General features: G+C 35.2%; 3 protein-coding genes across 3 annotated transcripts; 2 read left to right on the plus strand and 1 right to left on the minus strand.

The window, feature by feature from the left end:
- The first annotated feature begins 3,396 nt into the window (after nucleotides 1-3,396).
- LOC104223761 (small ribosomal subunit protein eS27y-like) lies at nucleotides 3,397-4,827 on the plus strand. The gene is made up of 4 exons (XM_009775260.2): nucleotides 3,397-3,550; nucleotides 3,700-3,801; nucleotides 3,892-3,920; nucleotides 4,492-4,827. Exons 1-4 carry the CDS (start codon nucleotides 3,548-3,550, stop codon nucleotides 4,616-4,618), a joined length of 261 nt encoding a protein of 86 aa, XP_009773562.1. The 5' UTR covers nucleotides 3,397-3,547; the 3' UTR covers nucleotides 4,619-4,827.
- Nucleotides 4,828-12,679: 7,852 nt separating this feature from the next.
- Nucleotides 12,680-13,683, plus strand: LOC104223760 (uncharacterized). The gene is made up of 2 exons (XM_009775259.2): nucleotides 12,680-12,739; nucleotides 12,978-13,683. Exons 1-2 carry the CDS (start codon nucleotides 12,717-12,719, stop codon nucleotides 13,390-13,392), a joined length of 438 nt encoding a protein of 145 aa, XP_009773561.1. The 5' UTR covers nucleotides 12,680-12,716; the 3' UTR covers nucleotides 13,393-13,683.
- Nucleotides 13,684-14,214: 531 nt separating this feature from the next.
- Nucleotides 14,215-18,826, minus strand: LOC104223759 (probable protein S-acyltransferase 7). The gene is made up of 5 exons (XM_009775258.2): nucleotides 18,313-18,826; nucleotides 17,152-17,334; nucleotides 16,118-16,426; nucleotides 15,051-15,284; nucleotides 14,215-14,966 (listed from the first exon to the last, which is right to left on the minus strand). The coding sequence occupies exons 1-5, from the start codon at nucleotides 18,427-18,429 to the stop codon at nucleotides 14,658-14,660; spliced, it is 1,152 nt and encodes a 383-aa protein (XP_009773560.1). The 5' UTR covers nucleotides 18,430-18,826; the 3' UTR covers nucleotides 14,215-14,657.
- Nucleotides 18,827-20,711: the final 1,885 nt, after the last annotated feature.

Here is a 20,711-nt window from a genome sequence, read left to right on the forward strand (position 1 = left end):
AAAAACAACTGACATATAGAAAACACATTTTTTTTTCTTTTTTTTAGAAAAATGATGAAACATATAAAATCTTTTTTTATTTTTTTTATTTTTAAAAAATGATAAAAGTGTACAATCTTTTTGAAGTTTTCATGCTCTTTTTCTTAATAAGCTGTAACAAGAAATATAATTGGACCCTGCTCGCTTCATCCTCTCTTTTTTTCTCTCTTTTTTTCTTTTTTTTTCTTCATTCGCCCTCAATTATCATTGGTTCGCCAAATGACCTCTTTTACCCTTGAAGGAAGGCAACATGTAGCACATAGGATGCATCAAGATGGTCTGTTATTTTTTGGGGTATACCTGTCCTAGACGGACCCAACCCCTGTGTTGAGTCCCTTAAGTCAAGTGCACATGATGCAAACAAACGTTCCTACTAGGGATCCGACATAAAGCTGAGTTATTCTAGGTTCAAAACTTGGGTATTTGTTCTAGACTTGTGTACTCGAGCGGACAACTCGAGCCGAGGAGGGGCTACGTACCGGGAACCAAAAGGTCATCCGACTTAGTAACTTGTCCGAGCCTCTTTCTTATTTCAAGGTATGACACTAACAGAATAGGGAGTCTCGACTAGCGAGCACATCCCCGAAGATGAGAAGAGAAGGGTTTCGTAGCAGTTTATATACAGTTCAGATAATATCAAAGCGGTAAAAGCAACATTTAGCACATTAGGCCCAAACATGTGAATAAAATCATATAATAAATAAAGCCAAATACAACAATTATTCTAAGCTCGAATTCTGAACCCTGAACCAGAGATTCTGGGTTCGATTCCCAGCAGAATCGCCAGAGCAGTCACACCTCTTTTTTACACCTACACCCCGAAAGGGTATATATAAGGGGAGTTTTTTCCAACTTAAAGTCACAATCGAAACGGGATTAATTTATTAAAAATTCAGAGTCGCCACTTGGGATAATTTATGGTGTCCCAAGTCACCGGTTCAAATCCCGAGTTGAGGAAAGGTTGACTCTGTATTACAGTCCGCGAACACAGAAATTCGGGTAAGGAATTTTGTTAACCCGGGAGAAGGTGTTAGGCATTCCTGAGTTCCGTGGTTCTAGCACGAGCTCAACTGTTATAATTGGCCTATTATCTGATTTTTAATACATATTTTAGCCTATGGTATAACTTTAACTTTATAACCGTTTTTAATTATTTTTAGGAAGATTGCAACGTCATTTAAAATATGTCTCGAACCACATCACATAAATGCACCCGTAGTTCGCAACACATTTCATATAACGTTGTTGAGATTTGGATTGGGTCACATAAATGCGCATCCGAGTTTAGGAAAGTAAATTATTAAATAGCGCGCCTAAAGCAACTACGCGCTTATTTTTATGCTATCAATTTATCAGAAATGGTCATTTCTACCTATTAGACCAATATGTAATTAAACTATGACACAAATCCAAACTAATGTGATTTAATCCAAACAGAACAGTCTCGTCGTTATCTCTTATAGTATATTTATCGCTCTTTCATGTTTTAAACATTAAACCTACGTCTCAAATTATTGTTAAGGCGTATACTTATCCTGGTTCCACACAATGAAAGTTAATTCACAGAGACAACCAAACATCAGCAGTTAAGGTATACACTACTAATGATATACGTTATTCTAAAACAAGCATCAATGAAAATGAAGCAGTGGTGCACCAGCAAAGTCCATCAAAACTATTCCAAAATGGAGTAATGCCGTGAAGGAATGAACTGACCTTTTAATTAAAAAACTGAAGTCTTCTAGTACAGAGAAATCTAAAATAGTGAGAAGGATCCCAACGGACCTTGAACGGCAAGCCAACAACTGACCAGCGCCCAACCGGAACATACGTTGGCGATGCTAGTAGGACCTTTACTGACCAGAAAACTCGATGACGACCTCAGCGGCAAACTCGAATCAACGACTAAACGGAAAGCTTGCACCAGGGACCTCGACGAACCCGACACTTCAATATATGGTGCTGTACGGATCTCGCAAACGAACTCCAAGATGGATTCAACCTCGACAAGGAACCAGCAAAATAGTCATTGAAACTCGACCAGAAAAACTCGAGACTCGCCGGAAAAGTGTTAAACGAGCTTGTGAACTCCTCACTATTTTCAGCGTGTACGTGTGTCGTGGTTGTTTTCTTGTTTGAGCTGGTGATGGAGCTTGGTAGCTATGGAGGAGTTGGTTGTTGTGTGTCGTTGGTTTTAGAGGCTGCGTCTGGAGCTCGTAAATCCGACGAGCTGCTGGGGCTCGTTTTTCCGACGAGTTTCAAGCAACCATGGTCAGCGTTGTTTGCCTCTTTTCGTTGTTGGGTGTTGTTGGTTTCAGGGGCTGCGAAGAAGACGATCTTCAGAGGGACCTCGACGAACTCGAAACTCGCCGGAAAATATGGCAAAGCAGTGGCAACGCACAAAACTCCTGGATAGGGCAGTAGGTTTCTGGTTTTCCGGCGAGGAGTTATTGTTTTGGGCTTATGCTACTGAAGAAGAAGACTCAAGGGGGGGGGGGTCGTTTGGAGAAGATGGAGTCGGGGTCGTTTCTGTTCAAAACACTGAAGAAAAATGAACAGGCGAGGGGGGGGTCGGAGAAGACGATCCGAGGGGGGAGGGGTCGTTCCTTGCGCAACTTTTCAGCTTTTTCGTTCAGCGTTTTTTCTCTTTCTCTTTTGATTTTTTTAAGTACTCATTTATAGGTAGAGTCTAGGTTTAGGTGTATCTTTGTGTATTTTACCCATTAGTCCCTAGGTCTTTTTTGTTAAGTCCTTAGGGTCTTCTTTATTTGTTTTTTTATTCCAAATAAGAGTCTAGAAGGGTCCCTAGGCTTAATGGACTAATCCGAACTGGGCCAAGAATTGGGTTCTAAAACTCTTAAAATTATGATCCAACACCTTAATTGACTCATTTTAAAGTAAGATAAAAATACTACCTCATGCCAAAGGCTAACATGAAACTATTATATATTTTTTTATTTTCAAAATTATATAAAGATAAAATAAGTACTATTTTTATATATTTTTATTTAAATTTATGAAAGATACGTAAGCTAAAAATATATTTTTTCGTAATTTTCCATTTTTAAGACGAAAATAAAGTAAAGAAGTTAAAAATAGTTGAAATAGCTATATTAGGCCTAAATTAAATATTTATATACTAAAATATAAAAAATATTTGGGAGGGTCAAAAATCACATATCTACGTATACAAAATTTTCTCTTTGACCAAAAATAAATAAATAATAATTATGGGGTAAAAAGAGAAAATTGTGGAAATATAAAGAGGAAAGCAGTAATATGTGAAGTCGGCGGATGGAAAAAAACCTAAACTCAAAGCCCTTAAAGAGCAAGAAACCTTAAATGAGGGCCCAGATTAACACCTACTACAAATCCACGGCCCACAACATTCGCCACACACTATATATTCCACAAAACCCTAATTCTTACCCTCTCTCACACCATCTCCATCTTCGCTGCTTGTGGCGCAACACACAGCCTCCCCTCACTCTCATTTCATCTTGCGAAAATGGTGACTTGCCGTCTCGATCTCGATTTCAATTTTCTTAACGCTTATATAATTTGCTTAATTATATCTGCTTATTTTGAAATTTATATGTGCTTTCAAATGATTACGATTATAATTTGCTTAATTATATCTGCTAATTTTAAATTTTATAGGTTCTTTCAAATGATTACGATTCGTTGAACCCGCCAGCAGATGTTGAAAAGAGGAAGCATAAGCTCAAACGTCTTGTTCAGTCTCCTAACTCTTTCTTCATGGTACATTTTTTTTCCAATGTGAAAATGATTTCCTGTTTATGTATGCTTTTTGGATTTTATAATTTATGTGTGGCTTTGTTTTCTCTGTAGGATGTTAAGTGCCAAGGCTGCTTTAACATGTAATATCTTTGTCCTTTGGTTTATTATGTTTAGCTTAGTATTTCCTTGTGTTCCAGTCTTTATGTGGCACTATTACTGTTTGGGAGTTAAAAGTATTTCATTTGATCATGTTTTTTTTCTAAAATAGTTTTAATTGTTTTGAATCAATAACCCTTTGGGACTAACCTCTGATCCAATTTATGTCATGATATTTGCCAAACTTTAAGAAATAAACAAAGACTTCCGAAATATTTGTGTCTAAAACAAATCATAGACATTTTTTGGCTCTAATCATTGTGTAAGGTAAAAAAGAAAGTCTTATGTTAAATTATGTTTAACTATAGGAAGGCGTCATTCTTGCTGGGACTCGCTAAAAATAAGCGTGCCACACAAAATAAGACAGATGGAGTACTTTAATTTTAGTTTCTTACATGTTAATTTTATTTCCATAAACTTGTAAGAGTTTATATTTGAATTCACACTAAAAATTTAATAGTTTGAATCTCGTACACTTGACCTGCCACATAAAATGGAACATAGGGAGTATATTCTAGGAGTTCACTGGTTTGATTGTATGTTTAAATCATGCAGAACAACTGTGTTCAGCCATTCTCAGACGGTGGTTGTTTGCGGAAACTGCCAGACAGTTTTGTGCCAGCCTACTGGTGGTCGTGCTAGACTTACCGAGGGATGTTCTTTCAGGAGAAAGGGAGATTAGAGAGATAGCATTCGATTTATATTGAAATGAATCTTCATATGGGAATTTTGATGCAGTACTCTATTTTCATTTTCACTATTTAGTCTTAATTAAGAACAAGTGTTTTTGAGTCTACTATGACTTGATTATGGTATGGTTCTAATTTGAGTTATCCCTTTTGGAATTGGAATGTTACTGCAATGTTATTTCTATGCGGCGGTTCCCTGAAAGTACTTTTCTATTCTTTTTGTTAAATTATGTTGTAGTGATCGATATTTCCTTGAACTTACATTTTTTTAGAACTTGAATGTATCTGTTAGCCTATGTGGTCATTGTATGTCTCCGTGTCGGGTGAGTTCTACTTGCTTTGGTATAGTTTGATTTGCTGTCTGTTACTGAACTGCTGTTTTGATTCATTTGCGAACATGGCAACTTTTTCTTAGTGGTTTTGAAGTTGTGAAACTGAATTTATTAACATGTGGTAGACAACAAATGGAACTAGCACTATTGCAAAAAGGAAGTGATATGGTGAGTGAGGATGAATGCTGTTAGAACTTATGTAATAGAACTTAACTTTCTTGGGATTGAGATGTAGCTGTTGGCATCATCTGTTCTCTAGTACCTTTATTTGGTGATTCACCTGTGTTTTTAGTCAGCATCCTCTACCATTTTATGCTCATAAATTTCTAGCAGAGTTGAAACTCGTGGATGGGTTTGCCCGTCATAGTCAACAGTAGATTTCCTTGAACATGACGATTAGAGTAGGCTGCTATCTGTTCTGTTTCCGTCGATTTTAATGCCTATTCGTCATTTCATGAAGGATATGGCGTTGTCTTTAATTTGTGTATTTAGGTGTAGTTTGGTTGATGGTTAGAGTTATGTGGGTATTAGTAATGTAGGGTTTAGTTATACATGGTTTAATTATGAAGGGATTAGTTGGGTAAGTAATAATGCATGGATTAGTAATTTATGGATTGTAATGTAGAGATTAATTTTTGTTAAATGTTTACTTTATTTTAATTATACAATGTGTAATTTAAATAAATATGAGGTTTTTTTTGTGTTCATTTGATTATTTAGTATACGTTGCATAAATATTATATAGATTTGTTGTATAACTTATCTATGTATTACTTATATCCCCAATGCATAACAACAACCAAACATCAACATTAGTTATGAAACATGTACATTAACTATATTACTACGTGAGTAATTTGCCCCGTAACCAAACGACCTCTTAGAGAAGTGTTGTTATTGAAGACATAATATGACATAAGATAAAAATTTGTTCCGAGAAAACCTTGACTTTTATAATAGAATGGCTATTATATAGCGGTGCTATTATAGAGATGTCTGTCTGTACTATTAAAACTTTCTCTTCTAGAAGCTCGAGGTTGAGGATTGCAGTACAAGAATCTTTTCTTCGAGCTTATTCCATTTCTATTAAAAAAATTATTTTTAGAACGATTGAGGGTCACTTACTCTTGCTAATACTATGTATTTAAATATGGATATAGCAGGAATTTCTATTAAAAAAATTATTGTTAGAACGATTGAGGGTCACTTACTCTTGCTAATACTATGTATATTAAATATGGATATAGCAGGGAATTTTTTTTTAAAAGCAATGCAATAAATCAACAATGATAATGTTCAACAGGAACAGGTAATTGCTGTAGTACTAATTAGTAGACCAAATTAAGAAGACAAAAACAATTACAAGGAGAAATTAACCGAAGTTTGCAATCAAACTCCAATTTTACCTTCAACATATAATGGTTTAGTAGTAAAGAGCCTTCATCTTCGAGGAATGTTCGGATTTTTTTTTTATCATATAGTATTTGAAACTCACTGATTCGAGGATTAGACGAAGTGCTCCCTAACCAGAGACGAATTTAAATGATGATGAACAAAAAAAATTATGAAAACCAATAACCCAAAGTAGTGTTGGTTGATTCATCTTGCATAATGTTACTGCTGCAGTATTGTAGTGGCTGTAAACAATCATCAAACCCGAAACCGTTATAGCTCTCAGATGTTGTAGTGACAGTACTTCCTCCTCCTAATACTCCACATGTCACGCCATATTGATATTCGTAGTCGTTTGTACCAAAACTCATTGGCATCATTTCGTTCAAAAGGCTAGTACTATTACTACTGCTATATCCCATATGATCTGAAACTGATGATATTGCTGTTGTTGCTGGAAATTGAGCGCCTTCATTATTACTTTCCTCACTATAGTAGTAGAAGTTGCCGCTGCTTGTTATATCCTCCGGCAATGGCGGCAATTCTGTTGATGTTGCATTATTACTATCACACCTGTTGTCAAAAACATAAATAAAATAATTAAAATTGTATTCTTTCGAACAACTTAATTTTACTGCACGTAGAGGTCCTGAGTTCAAGTTTTGCTGTTACGTACTATTATTCCATGTACTTGACCCCCCCCCCCCCCCCCCAAAAAAAAGTCTAAGCCAGAGCGTGCTAAGACATTTTTAATTAAATAATTAAAATGTGTTTTTTTTGAAGTGTAGCTATGACGTAACTGGGAAAGTTGTTGATATGTGATCAAGAGGTCACATGTTCGAGCTGTTTTTGCAGGGTAAGGCTACACGTACAATAGACCTTTGTGGTCCGACCCTTAATTTTCCGAACCCCACGTATAACAGGAGCTTAATACGCCGAGCTGCCCTTTTTAATTAAAATTGTGTTTTCTCAAACAACTTAAACTTTTAAATAAAATTCAATACCTGTAACTTTCTTCCATATGTACGTTGTAGTTGGGGTTATAATACTGTTGCAATGCAAACTCTCCGCCACCACTACCACCGCCATTATTAATGGAGAACTGACTGAAGTCAGCATAGTCGACAGCAGGAACAGAAACATTCTCGACCTGACCAAAGACGAGTAATTGTTGTTGTTGGAGATGATGATGATGATGATATTCATCGTCAGGGGAAATCACACAAGTGACAGAAGAGCCAGGTGGCATGTCGGAGTAGACAAAGTTGGTACGAGTAGGTTTGTTAGATTTGTTGTTGTTGTTGTTTCTACGCATAGAACGCGCAGCTCTATCATAGGCCAAAGCAGCTTCCTCCGCAGTGTCAAATGTTCCCAACCAATGCCTTTCTTTCGTATTCGGATCTCTTATTTCTGCAGCATATCGACCCCACGGCCTTCTCCTCACTCCCAAATATCTGCAATTGTTCTGTTGCTCCTCTGCATTTTGTTTGCCATTACTACTCACATTGCTGCCAATATTCTTTCTTGGTTTTGTGCTCTTGTTAGTTGAAGAAGAAGTGGATGATTTGATGATATTCATCGTTAATGATTAAATTCTGGATGTTGACAGACTGAGAAAACAGAGATCTTCTGACCAGAAACAGAGAAAGAGACAAAGATATTTACTACTGAGTATTGATGATTAGGATGTTTTTCCTCGACTGAACAGTGGCTATTTCATGCAAATATATATAGTGTGAAGGTAAAAAAAAATGTCATTATGTTAAACTATAAAGTACTTAGAAGAAATCTTGTCAATCATGAATAATGATTACCTCAAATGAGGTAGCAAGTGTTAGTACTTACTGATGTTAATCATGTTGTGGGCTTAAATCTTATCTTGTGCTCCATTTTCTTTATTCAGAATTTATTGCACTAATTAATTTAGATTTGCATAACGCAGAGTTCATTAAAGGAGAATACGCTTTCTATTAGGAATTTCTTCATTCTCCGTGCTCCAACTTGAGACATATGCTTAAAAGTGGTCATATCATCTCTTAACTAACCCGAAACTAAAAAAGTAAATAAGGAGAGTCGCAATAGATTGACAATAAGTATAAAATTGTCGTAATATGATGAATTTTCTCAACATTGAATTCGAGGGACATGACTAACCTTGGTATGAGTTACGTTCATATATGAGAAGAGTCGGGGCGAAGCCACCTTTTGCTAAGGGTGGTCAATTGACCCCCCTTCGCCAAAATATTACGAAAATTTACACTGTGTATATAAGTAAATATTATATTTTAGACGTATATAATATATATTGACCACCTTTTATCAAGGTTTTTTTTACTTCTTTTAAATTTGAACACCCTTGGAAAATTTTCTGACTTTGCAATTAAAAAGAATGTTAAATAAAACTCAAATAGAGCAGAATAAACATGGAGAATTTCTGCACCTACTAGTGGGGGACTGACATTTACTCATATGCATTCTTGACTCCACTTCAAAAGCAGAAACATCAGTACTTTGGTTGTCTTAACAACGATAACAACAAACTCAGTGTAATCCCTCAAGTAGAGTTTGGGAAGATATGCAGCTTTATCCTTATCTTACGAAGATGGAGATGTTATTTTTGATAGACTCTCGGCTCAAGGAGAACACAATCACAACAATGGTTAAAAGAAATACAATAGTTAAAAAGCCATAAAATATACAGTAACAACAATAAGATAATAAGGTAATCGAAGCAAGAGAAACAACATGTAATAATAAAAATCTAAAGATAAGAAAATATGGGAATAATATTTATTGGTATAATAAAGGATACGCTCGAGTCCCAACAAATATTCTACCCTAACACTTCGATTGTCTTAGTTTAGTTTAAATTAGTAGAACCAGTAAATACCAAATACCGAATGGTTAACAAAAATATTCGGGATAGAAAATAGAAGTATGATAGATGTAAGCCAATGAGATTAATGATTGTATGCTCATCAAGCTCTATATTCCAAATGATGACTGAAATGTATGCATTTTTATTTAGCAATCATGAGTTGCATTTAGCTATCTTGGAATTTATCATATCTAATCAGTTTTTTTTTTTATTTATAAAAAGTGTTTTAATTGATTATTTTAAAGATGGACTCCTTGTTTATTCTATGGAGTGAGTGGGTCTTGGTTTTCAAGAACTTTGTATGATTAATAGTATTTGGTCAAGTTTACTAATAAAAGCTATATTACACTCACATGTCACACAAAATCGAAGTAATTGATATACTCAATAATATGAATGATCAGTGGAGTCGTTTATTTTTAATGTAGACCCAAGATTCTTAATTTTAGATATAGAAAGTTTATTTTCAAACTTTATTTTTCTAACAATATTATAAGTTAATCATGTTCTTGATAGGTTGCTTGATTTGTGCTTCATGTGGACAAAGGTATATATTAATCTCTTGTGCATGTTATTCCAACATGGCTCAATTGTTAGTTAAGTTAGTTGACCGTATCTTTGAAAATCAGCAAAAGAAAGAAACAAAGATTAGAATTTGTTTTGTGAAATCTCTATTTGGTTTAAATGGAAAAGTATGACAATGAATACTCTTTGAATATATAGTCAAACCTTTCTATAACAATCTTATTTGTTCCGAAATTTTTTGGCTGCTATAGTGAAGTGATGTCATAAAAAATATATATTATAACATAATATAATATTCGGTTCAGAGAAAAACTCGGCTTTTATAGCGAATTGCTATTATATAAGGAAGTTGTTATAGAGAGATTTGACTGTATATACCTAAAGGTACATAATTTTTTTTTTTTAAAGCAGGCTATAAAGTTATTTCGATTTACTTAAAGGCTTGTTATACTGTTACAAATACTTATCCCATCTGTGTTCAATTTATGTGATATAATTTGACTTGACATAAATTTTAAGGAAACAAGATAGAGTTTTGACTCGGCATAAATATGTTATAACATTTGTATGACCATCAAAATTTCTCTACAAAACGTGTCATTCTTTTTCGAGCGACTTATTAAAAAATAGTGTCGCATAAATTGAAACACGAGGACTACCCGTTATTTTTCTAATTACTTTGCAAATATTGTACCATAACTTCATTGGCTGCGCGTAGAGGTCTCAAGTGGGCGGATTGGGTTGATTTGGGACGGGTTAAAACAGGATGAGTCAATAAATGAGCAGGTCATATGACTCGCCCAAAAGTAACTTGGGCTTAGATGAGCTAGGTCAAGTTAGGCTAAAATTTAGGTCATAATGCAACCCGTCCAATTCCTACCAAGCTTAATTAATGTGTATTATTATCTTATGAATTATGAATTGTTTAATTATCAAATAAGAATTTTTTATTTTGTTATGGTCATATATATATATATATATATATATATATATATATATATATATATATATATATATATATATATATATATATATATATATATATATCAAACAACTACATGAGTTTTATGATATTTTAACAAAGTTACTCATGGATCAATTTGGGCTAAAAATCGGCCCTACTTTAGATGTGTTAGTTGGATCAAGATGGATTGAGTACAACAAATGAGCGGGTCAGTTACCAGCTAACTTTGGACGGGTCAAATGAGTTTGGGCTCAAATTGCCACCCCTAGCTGCGCAATTTGTTATGCTGTGACAGAATGAAAATTATTTGACAAGATTAATTCTTAATTTTGCTTTGCACCTATGCAGTGAATTAAGAAAAGTTTGGATTATTAAAGAAGCTTCTCATTGATTACATAATATTATTTCAAACTTTCCTTCTAATTAATATTTTTTTTCTTGTGAGGGGCGGCGCTAGTTGAATGGCAATTATTTGTTGGCATGCATAGAACACGAGAATGCACATGATATAATGATGTGGAGGTATTATACAATCATAGTTCTTAGTATAGGTGTATGATATATATGAGTAATAAACATGATGATCAAATGAGTACTTGAGCAAAGTTTGTGGAACCCATTTGGATTTAGGACAGCCAACTTAATTTTTGGGAAGATAAATATACTATTGTATTTTATTCCGGAATTAGTTATTTCATCCTCCTATAGGGATTAAAAAATACTTCAATCCCTCGACAACTAATCCTGAAATTAGTTATACCACGATTTTATCCCTACTATACATGGGATAAACTCATCTCAAATTTAATCCCGGGATTAATTATCCCTCATACCAAACGAGCCCTACAATCCCGGAATAACTAATCTTGATATTAGTTATACCGCGATTTTATCACTACCAAATGTGGGATAAACTCATCTCAAATTTAATCCCCATATTAATTATCTCTTATCACTCATACCAAACGAGCCTATAATTTAACCGATTACGACAGGTTACCCGCTCTATTTCTATGTTGCCAGATCGTGATCCATAATGTGAACTTGCTATTAACTTTTAGTTCAATTGATTATACAAATAAATTTTGCATCATTAGTGAATCTAACATAAAGCTAGAGCACAAAATAACTTGATTTGAGCCCACAACATGATTAACATCAGTAAGTCCTAATATCTTCAACCTCACTTGAGATAATGATTATTCATGATTGACATATTTCTACTAAGTACTTTATATTTTAAAATAATGACATCTTTTTTTGACCATCACACTATAAATACTCACATGAAACAACCACTGTTCTGTCAAGAAAAAAACATCCTAAATCCTAATCATCAGTACTCAGTATTAAATCAAGAGAATCTGTATCTCTATCTCAATTTCCGGTCAGAAAATCTCTGTTATCTCTCTTTGCCAACACGAGGCGGATCCACAATTTGAACACTAACGATGAATATCATCAAATCATCCACTTCTTCTTCAACTAACAAGAGCACAAAACCAAGAAAGAATATTGGCAGCAATGTGAGTAGTAATGGCAAACAAAATGCAGAGGAGCAACAGAACAATTGCAGATATTTGGGTGTGAGGCGAAGGCCGTGGGGTAGATATGCTGCGGAGATAAGAGATCCGAATACGAAAGAAAGGCATTGGTTGGGAACATTTGATACTGCGGAGGAAGCTGCTTTGGCCTATGATAGAGCTGCACGTTCTATGCGCAGCAACAACAACAAATCTAACAAACCCATTCGGACTAACTTTGTCTATTCCGACATGCCACATGGTTCTTCTGTCACTTGTCTTATTTCCCCTGACGAGGAATATCAACACCATCTACTACAACAACAACAACAATTATTGGTTTTTGGTCAGGCCGAGAATGTTCCTGTTCCTGTTGTCAACTACGCGGACTTCAGTCACTTCTCCATCAGCAACATCAATACTAGTAATGGTGGTGAAGATTTTGCATTACAACAATACTATAACTCCAATTACGGCATGCATATGGAAGACAATTACAGGTATTGAATTGAGTGGCAATTTCATCTAAAAATTAAAGTTGTTGAAAAACTACACTTTTAATGATGATACACTTTTAACATGTTCGAGCCTGTTTCTTTGGGGTCAAGTGCGTGAAAATTCTTTATGATGATACATAACAGTAAAACTGGAGCTCAAGACCTCTTCGTGCTACAAAATTACGTTGTTAAAAAGAATAGTACAATTTTAACTAGTATTTGATTATGTTTTTTGCAACAGGTACGAAAGTAATAATGCAACATCAACAGAATTACCACCATTGCCAGAGGATATAACAAGCAGCGGCAACTGCTACTACTATAGTGAGGAAAGTAATCATCAAACTACTCAATTTCCAGCAACAACAGCAATATCATCAGTTTCAGATCATATGGGATATAGCAGTAGTAATAGTACTAGCCTTTTGAACGAAATGAAGGCTATGAGTTTTGGTACAAACAATGAATATCAGTATGGCATGACATGTGGAGAAGCAGGAGGAGGAGGAAGTACTATCACTACAACAAGTGGTACAACATCTGAGAGCTATAACGATTTCGGGTTTGATGATTGTTTACAGCCACTGCAATATTGCAGCAGTAACATTATGCAAGATGAATCCAACAATACTACTTTGGGTTATTGGTTCTCATAAGATTTTCTTTTTGTTCATCATCGTTTACTTACAGTTTCTTGAGTCGAGGGTCTACCGGAGACAGTTTTACTATCAAGATCTACATACACACTATCCTCCACAGACCCCAGTGGAAATACACTATGTATGTTATTGTTGTTGTTGTTGTATCATTTACTTCAATGTGTCTTCTGCTATGGAGAGCTTCCTTTCCAGTGAACTCCACGGGAGTTTGAATTGGTCGGACCAGTGAATTTCTACTGGATGGTTATAAAAAAATACTAAATGATTAACTCTCCTTGTGCTTGTTTGTCTTCTTAATTGTTTGGTCTTACTAATTACTAAAGCAATTTCTTCTTCCATTCATATGTCTTACTATCCTTACACATAACTTGTATTGAAGTGATCTGACAGATGTATAACATGTTTATAATTTATCTTCAATTTTAATCGCACCATATTTTTAATTCTGATGTTACCTGTTCCTGTTGAACGTTATTATTGTTGATTTATAATTTTTTTGGGTACTATATCTATATTGGTAAAAAAATGGACTCACCACATGGACGAATCAAATCTTAACTCGTGTCAAGAACAATTAGGAGGACGGGGATACAAGGGCAAGGTACTAGGAAACCGGATCAGGTCACGAAGGAGTCTCTAGGTACCGTGTTTTATGTGCTTGTTAAAAACTATGATGCTACTTAATTACGTATAATACTATTTGTTTAAGCAAAATCGAAAAATAGAAGGAAGAACTTCTTTTTAGGCACAAAATCATGCATATTTACTTGTAATCCCCTGTACTCATTGAGTCATGGCACAAAGCTAACAACTGTCCTGTATATGCAAAGTCAATTTCATTTCTAGCCATATGAAACTCCAGTCTTACAAATATAAACAAGCAGCAGCAGCATCTTACAACTTCATCAGCAAAAGATTCATTGAATGGTTATGTCATCAAAAGAATAATAAAATTGAATTACTATTTCTTTGAGCTGCTAATCATTCACAAGTAAAATAACTATTGAGCCCCCACCTTTCCGGCCACAACGATCCTACAATTTCAATTGCTGTGGCAATATTGTGACGGAAATAATGAACTTAATGCATTAGCCATATAGGATGGATATGGCTAATGCGTTACGTTAGAACTTCAAGGATCGATTACAACGATGACCACTTCTCGCTGTGCTTCATACCACGTCCTGTTCTAAACTCAACAGCCAATATCTGTACACCCTATCGATGATGTCATTTCCCAACGGCCTTTATGGTCTCAGTCCTCATCGGTCTAATCCAGCACCTATGCTTCTTATCCGGCTGTCTATTTCTTTACACTCATTGGCATTAACAGACTGTCTTCTCCCAACCTCCACGTCAAAATTCATTTTGTGCAAATCTGGATTAGTAGTACCACCCAAGTAAGATGATGCGTTGAGGCTTGAAGACCGATCAACTTTCACCTGTGCCCGGAAATTGATCCTGGAACTTGGCATACTAGTACAAAAGATCTCCTTAAAATTCCGAGCACATCCAAGATTAAAAGGATTCATCTTCCTCTCATATCGATACCTGTAATTTTCATATGTGGTCTGCATGGAAAACAATATTCTGAATAATGAGAAGCGGAACGAGTAAAGTGACTAAAATGAAGAGGGGTTTGGGGGGGGGGGGACCTGATTTGTGAGTATCAAGTACAAGTGAAATGCTGTGAGACCTCCAAGAAACCAAGAAACTACAAATGTATATATTATAAGGATGCCTGAAACAGGTGACTTGAGAAATGCACTCCAAAAGTTACAATCACGCGCTTCCATTATCTTCTTTATATTTACCCAGCAGAATGCGAAGACATAGAGGCTCAGGAGGTTCGTAGAGGAAACAAACATGAAAAAGTAACGATAGTTCCTCTGCAAGAAATAATGCAAATATATTAGGCCTTTGGATTGAACACAAGAAATACATTCCAGGAGTAAAAAAGAGAGCCAGGTAAGAACTTAAGCTTTTAGATAAGATGGTCACACAAGTTAACATGGTATCAGAGCAGACAAAGGTCCTGGATTCCAGTCGTACCGCCACCCAATATCAAAAAGAATTTCCACGTGCTTGGCTCATCACCAAGAATCAAGCCCGCGCATGAGGGGACGTGTTGAAGACATAATTAAGTAAATAAAATTGTGTTCTCTCTAACAGCTTAAATTTTTAGACGAGATGATCACACACTTCAACAGAGATAATTGAAAAAGCATATACACAAATGAGATGGTTGCGACTTGCGAACAAAAAAAAAAAAAAGAAGAAGAAGAAGAAGCTATATGTGAAGTATCTTCAGTTAATTTCTTAACAGAGTCTAAAAGAGGCAAATTCCAAACTGTAGTAACAGATTTCACTGTTCGTAATCTGAAAGAATGCACAGTATAAATGCAACACCTTTAACCTTAGCTAACTCAAACGATGAGAAATAATAAAATCATCTACAAGAACTTTTAACAAGAGCTTCAACAACAACAACAAACCAAGCGCAATCCCACAAGTGGAGTCTTGGAAGGGTAATGTGCACGCAAACCTTACCTCTATCTTATGAAGATAGACAGGTTGTTTTGAGTAGACGATCGGCTCCAATAATGTAAAAAGTTAACATGAAAGACTATGTTTGGCAGAAGTGACAACATTAAGCAGATGCTAAAGCACAATTTATCCAAATGACAAAACCTTTTGAAATGCAGGCATTGCTCAGACCTACCTTCCCAATGCACTGTCCCACCCATGGGCAATGGTGGTCGAAGCGTTCAATGCAATTGTCGCATATGGAGCAATGAGAGCAGCGTGGTGGCCGATATAGCATACACGTTTTGCAGTATTTTACTTTGACAACTATTCCATTGACAGTAACATTTTTCATAGGCGGTAAACTGAGAGGACCAATCTGGCTTCCTAAACAACTTGTGGAGATGCTAGAGGTTTCAAATTCTTCATCAGGTTCTGGAGGATTGGTATTCCGCGGAACAATTCCAGGATCTGTTCCTGAAGTTAGCAATAGAAGAACTACAATCTGCAATAATTTATATCAATATGTTAGACATTACCTGTTATACACAATATCTAAATAATTTTTGACAGATAAAGACAGAACCAAAACGGGAAGTGGAAATTTTTGCTGTTCTCTTTTTAGAATAAATCGAGTGATAAAGTAGCTACCAAACTTCGCATAATTACAGTAAATTCTTTTTTCTTGGAGATTATGAGAAGAATATTCGTAGGCTAATATGGATGAATTGAACAAAAGAACAACAAGAACCATGATTTGTAAATGATTGTGACAATTGCAACATATGAACTGTGCTAATAACATGGCAATCCAATACCTTATCCTGGTAGAACAGTAACGAGTTTAAGATCTACGTGTGTACGCAGACTCTATAACATAGTTTGATCCAGTTTATGTCTTTGATTGAATGGCATTTACCTAGAAGTGGACGAGGGACTAAAAGTAACGTTAGGGCAGCCCGGTGCACTAAGCTCCCGCTATGCACGGGGTCCGATGAAGGGCCGGACCACAAGGATCTATTGTACACAGCCTTATCCTACATTTCTGCTAGAGGCTGTTTCTACGGCTCAAACCCGTGACCTCCTGGTCACATGACAACAACTTTACCAATTACGCCAAGGCTCCCCTTCACTAAAAGTAACGTTGATGGTGTTAAAAGTAACAGCAGATAAAGATAGATTCGAAGCAGATAATCAGTAATAGACAAGTAAAAGAAGAGGAAAACTCACAAAGACTGAGAAGAGAAGAGATATGGCCACAATAAGATAGCCTAAACGGTGGGGAAATGCATTGATGAGTCCTCTTGAAACAAAAGCACAAAATAATGCTACTGGAACTAGGATTAAGAACAAGGTAAGAAACAGTGCTCTAATATCTGGACCAAATACAAGTCTGCCTCCGAGGTAGAATCTCTGCAAAAATATAAAAGACTATAATCAGATGGTAGGGATTTATTGGTACATGATAGCCTACAATGCATATTTTTTCCCTTACATCAATTAGTCTACAATGCATAGTTGAATGATTGTTTTTTTTTTTTTTGGTCACAACTCAAACCCGTGGCACGTATTGTCCACTTTGGCCTAACAAGCCTCACGGATATATATATCGCTTGGGCTACGCTATCATTGAGCCCAAAAGCACGCATGCCATGTGAACTTGTGCTCTGTCTTACTTATCACCTCAATGATCTCTCTAATTTTTTTATGTAGGATTTTCCTAAGATGTCATACGCAATCCTTCTTCGGAAGTTTACTAGCCTAGAAGCTTGCTAATCTTTTTCTTCGACCCACCCTCCATGATGGGCGTCACATTTTTTGCCTAGATGACTATAACAACAACAAAAACAATTAAGTAGGGCGTAGTCCCAAGCAAATTGGAGTCTGGCTATAGGAATCCTCACTGACCATGTCCCTCCAACTGATTTTTTGTTTTGAATAAACTAAGAGCCTGTTTGGACATAAGAATTTTCCCCCTTTTTCCAAAAAAAAATCACTTTTTTCGAAATTAGCGTTTGTTCATAAAATTTCTAATTTTCACTTGAAGATGCATTTTGAAAATTTTTTAAAAACTCCAAAAAGCTGTTTTTCAAAATTTTCACTCAAATCACTCACAAAACTTCAAAAACAACCCAAAATTATATTCATGTGCAAATACAACTCTAAATTTCAAATACAATTTTCACTTGAAATTTATTTTCACCCTTTTTTGGAATTTTACAATTCTTATGTCCAAACGCCCACTAAGGTGGTTAAATTTGTAACTTTTGTAGAATAAAACTGAATGTTAAAGATGATAATTGAACAACATGGTGCTTGCAAACAAAAACATAATTATAAGGAGAAACACAAAGAACATAGAACAAAGAAGAAAAAAGGGGCCAACGTTACATTTCTTCCTTGCCAAATTTGATAAAGTCGCAATTGTGAGCTATTAGTATTGTTGTTGATTCGCGCTTTCGAATCGCATCGGTCGTGGCTCGAAGAAGACAATGGAGGAGAATACATTTTCCTTTACAATCTGACGGAGATCTCACCGATCCCCAATCAATTTCAATATAAAGCATCTGCTGTCTTTATCCAATCTTTATAGCTTCAGCCTCAATCAACAACCTTGCCATAAATGCCTTTTTTTTTTCCCTGTGAAATCACACAATATTTTGATCAAACTAAATACCCAAATTCTCTTTTTTCTTTTATGAATGAAAATAGTTATGTAATGTAATATGACTCTCTCCCTCTGTAAATATTACTTGGGAATTTGTTATGATTATTCAATTTTTTTTGTTGTAAGGAGAGAGAGGGCGAGAAAAAGGAAGAAAGAAGGGGGAAAATGACTACATTTGGGCGTTAGAATTAGAAGATGGATAATGCAATATGATGAGAAATGAAGCAAAACCAGTCCAACCATATGAGGAGCACAAGAGTCTTAACTGAATTAACGGTCCACCGCTCACTAGGGTCGTTAAGCTTATTCTCTTCTACCACAACATTTTTGACCATCTTTTTTTTCTTATACACACAAGGTTGTTATCCTATGCAAATTTGGATAGTAAAATTGGAAGAATTTAAGCTAACAAAAGAAAGGATTGCCTCCTACCAAGTATTCCGCGTTTACGCAAGGTTAGGGGAACTGCTGTATTCCAAGGGTGTGTGATATAAGCAGTGCACCCTGATACAAGTATCGGTGGCTGATTCCATGACTCGAACTCATGACCTATGAGTCACACAGAAACAATTTTACCATTGCTCTCTCCCCTTCTAAAAATAATCTAGGCTAATAATTTTAAAAAATACAGTAATTTTTACTTTTTTTCTTCAAAAACTACAATAAAAAGAGAGAATGTTGAATCATATTAAATGGATTGGTCATGACCTATTATTTGATTCATCTTGACCTAATTCATTCAGATAAAATCAAATTTTGGGAGTGTTGGATCATGATCGATTTATTAATTTATTTTATTTTGACAGGCTCAACCCTCTTATTTGTCACCCCTACTCAAACCACTCCCAAAGAATTAGTCTTCCGAGATATCGAGGGGGAATGTTAGCTTAGTAGCTCGCTGAATGAATCTATCCTTAGGATACGAATTTACTCATATTCAGTGTTTACTCCAAATCAATAAATATAAGGTAAATGTCTTAATAGGTGTTTGTATAGCTCAATCATAGTTAAGTGTTATATATTCTTAATTTAATTTTTAGTTATTGTGGTTAAATTATTAATTTGAATTAAACAACGAGTGCGAATAAGTATTTGTTGGGAATAAATCCCCACAATAATAATATTCATGGTATTAAAAGCGGAATAATAATATAGCAGTCAGATACAGTAATCAACAAGAATAAAAGAGTGACAATGATACCAAAATTTTTACGTGAAAAACTCTTTTGAATAAGAGAAAAAATCACGACCCCGAGAGGAGCAACTAATATCACTATAGTAAGGAATTTTACACTTTGTAGGCCCGAATAAAATACTACAAAGACCACTACAACACTCAAAAGAAATAACCCTCTTTTGATATTCCACCTCACTACAATATCGCTCACACTCTCTATTTTCCTCACAAACTATTTTCTTATATCATGTCTTGCCTCACTCTTTCTTTCTTTCTTTATTGATGTGTTGAAAGAAGTGAAAGAGCTCTCCTTTTATAGGAGAAAATACGTAGCCTCCAAGAATGCTACACGAGAATTGTTCTTTGGCTCCAAATCTCTCTGCAAACCTATCTATAGGCATATGCCTATTTCACTTATTCTTTATATTTGTTTTAACAATGGGTTGGACCCCAAAGTATTAACACTTGCCCATTCATTTCTTCTTAATTACATACGGGACTTAAGTAACACTACATTCTCTTATTTTTTGTAACGACGAATGAAAAACTAGTATTATAGCCTGTTTGGTCAAGTTTCTTTTTGGCCAAAAGTGTTTTTTCTTTTTTTTGCCAAAAACACTTTTGGCCAAAAATTGAGGTGTTTGGCCAAGCTTTTGGAAGAAAAAAAGTGTTTTTGAGGAGAAACAGAAGCAGTTTTGGAGAAGCAGGAAAATGTAGTTTCTCTCCAAAAACATTTTTTTGAGAAGCACTTTTGAAAAAAATACATTTAGAAGCAGTTTTTTTAAAGTTTGGCTAAACAATAATTGATGCTCAGAAGTGTTTTCCAAGCTAATTAGTCAAAAACAAACCGTTTCTCAGCAAAAATACTTTTGAGAAAAACACTTTTGAAAAAAACACTTCTCAAAATAATCTGATTTTTACAGCTTGGCCAAACGAGCTATTAGT

This window comes from Nicotiana sylvestris, chromosome 4 (assembly GCF_000393655.2).
Source record: "Nicotiana sylvestris chromosome 4, ASM39365v2, whole genome shotgun sequence".
Taxonomy (NCBI): domain Eukaryota; kingdom Viridiplantae; phylum Streptophyta; class Magnoliopsida; order Solanales; family Solanaceae; genus Nicotiana; species Nicotiana sylvestris.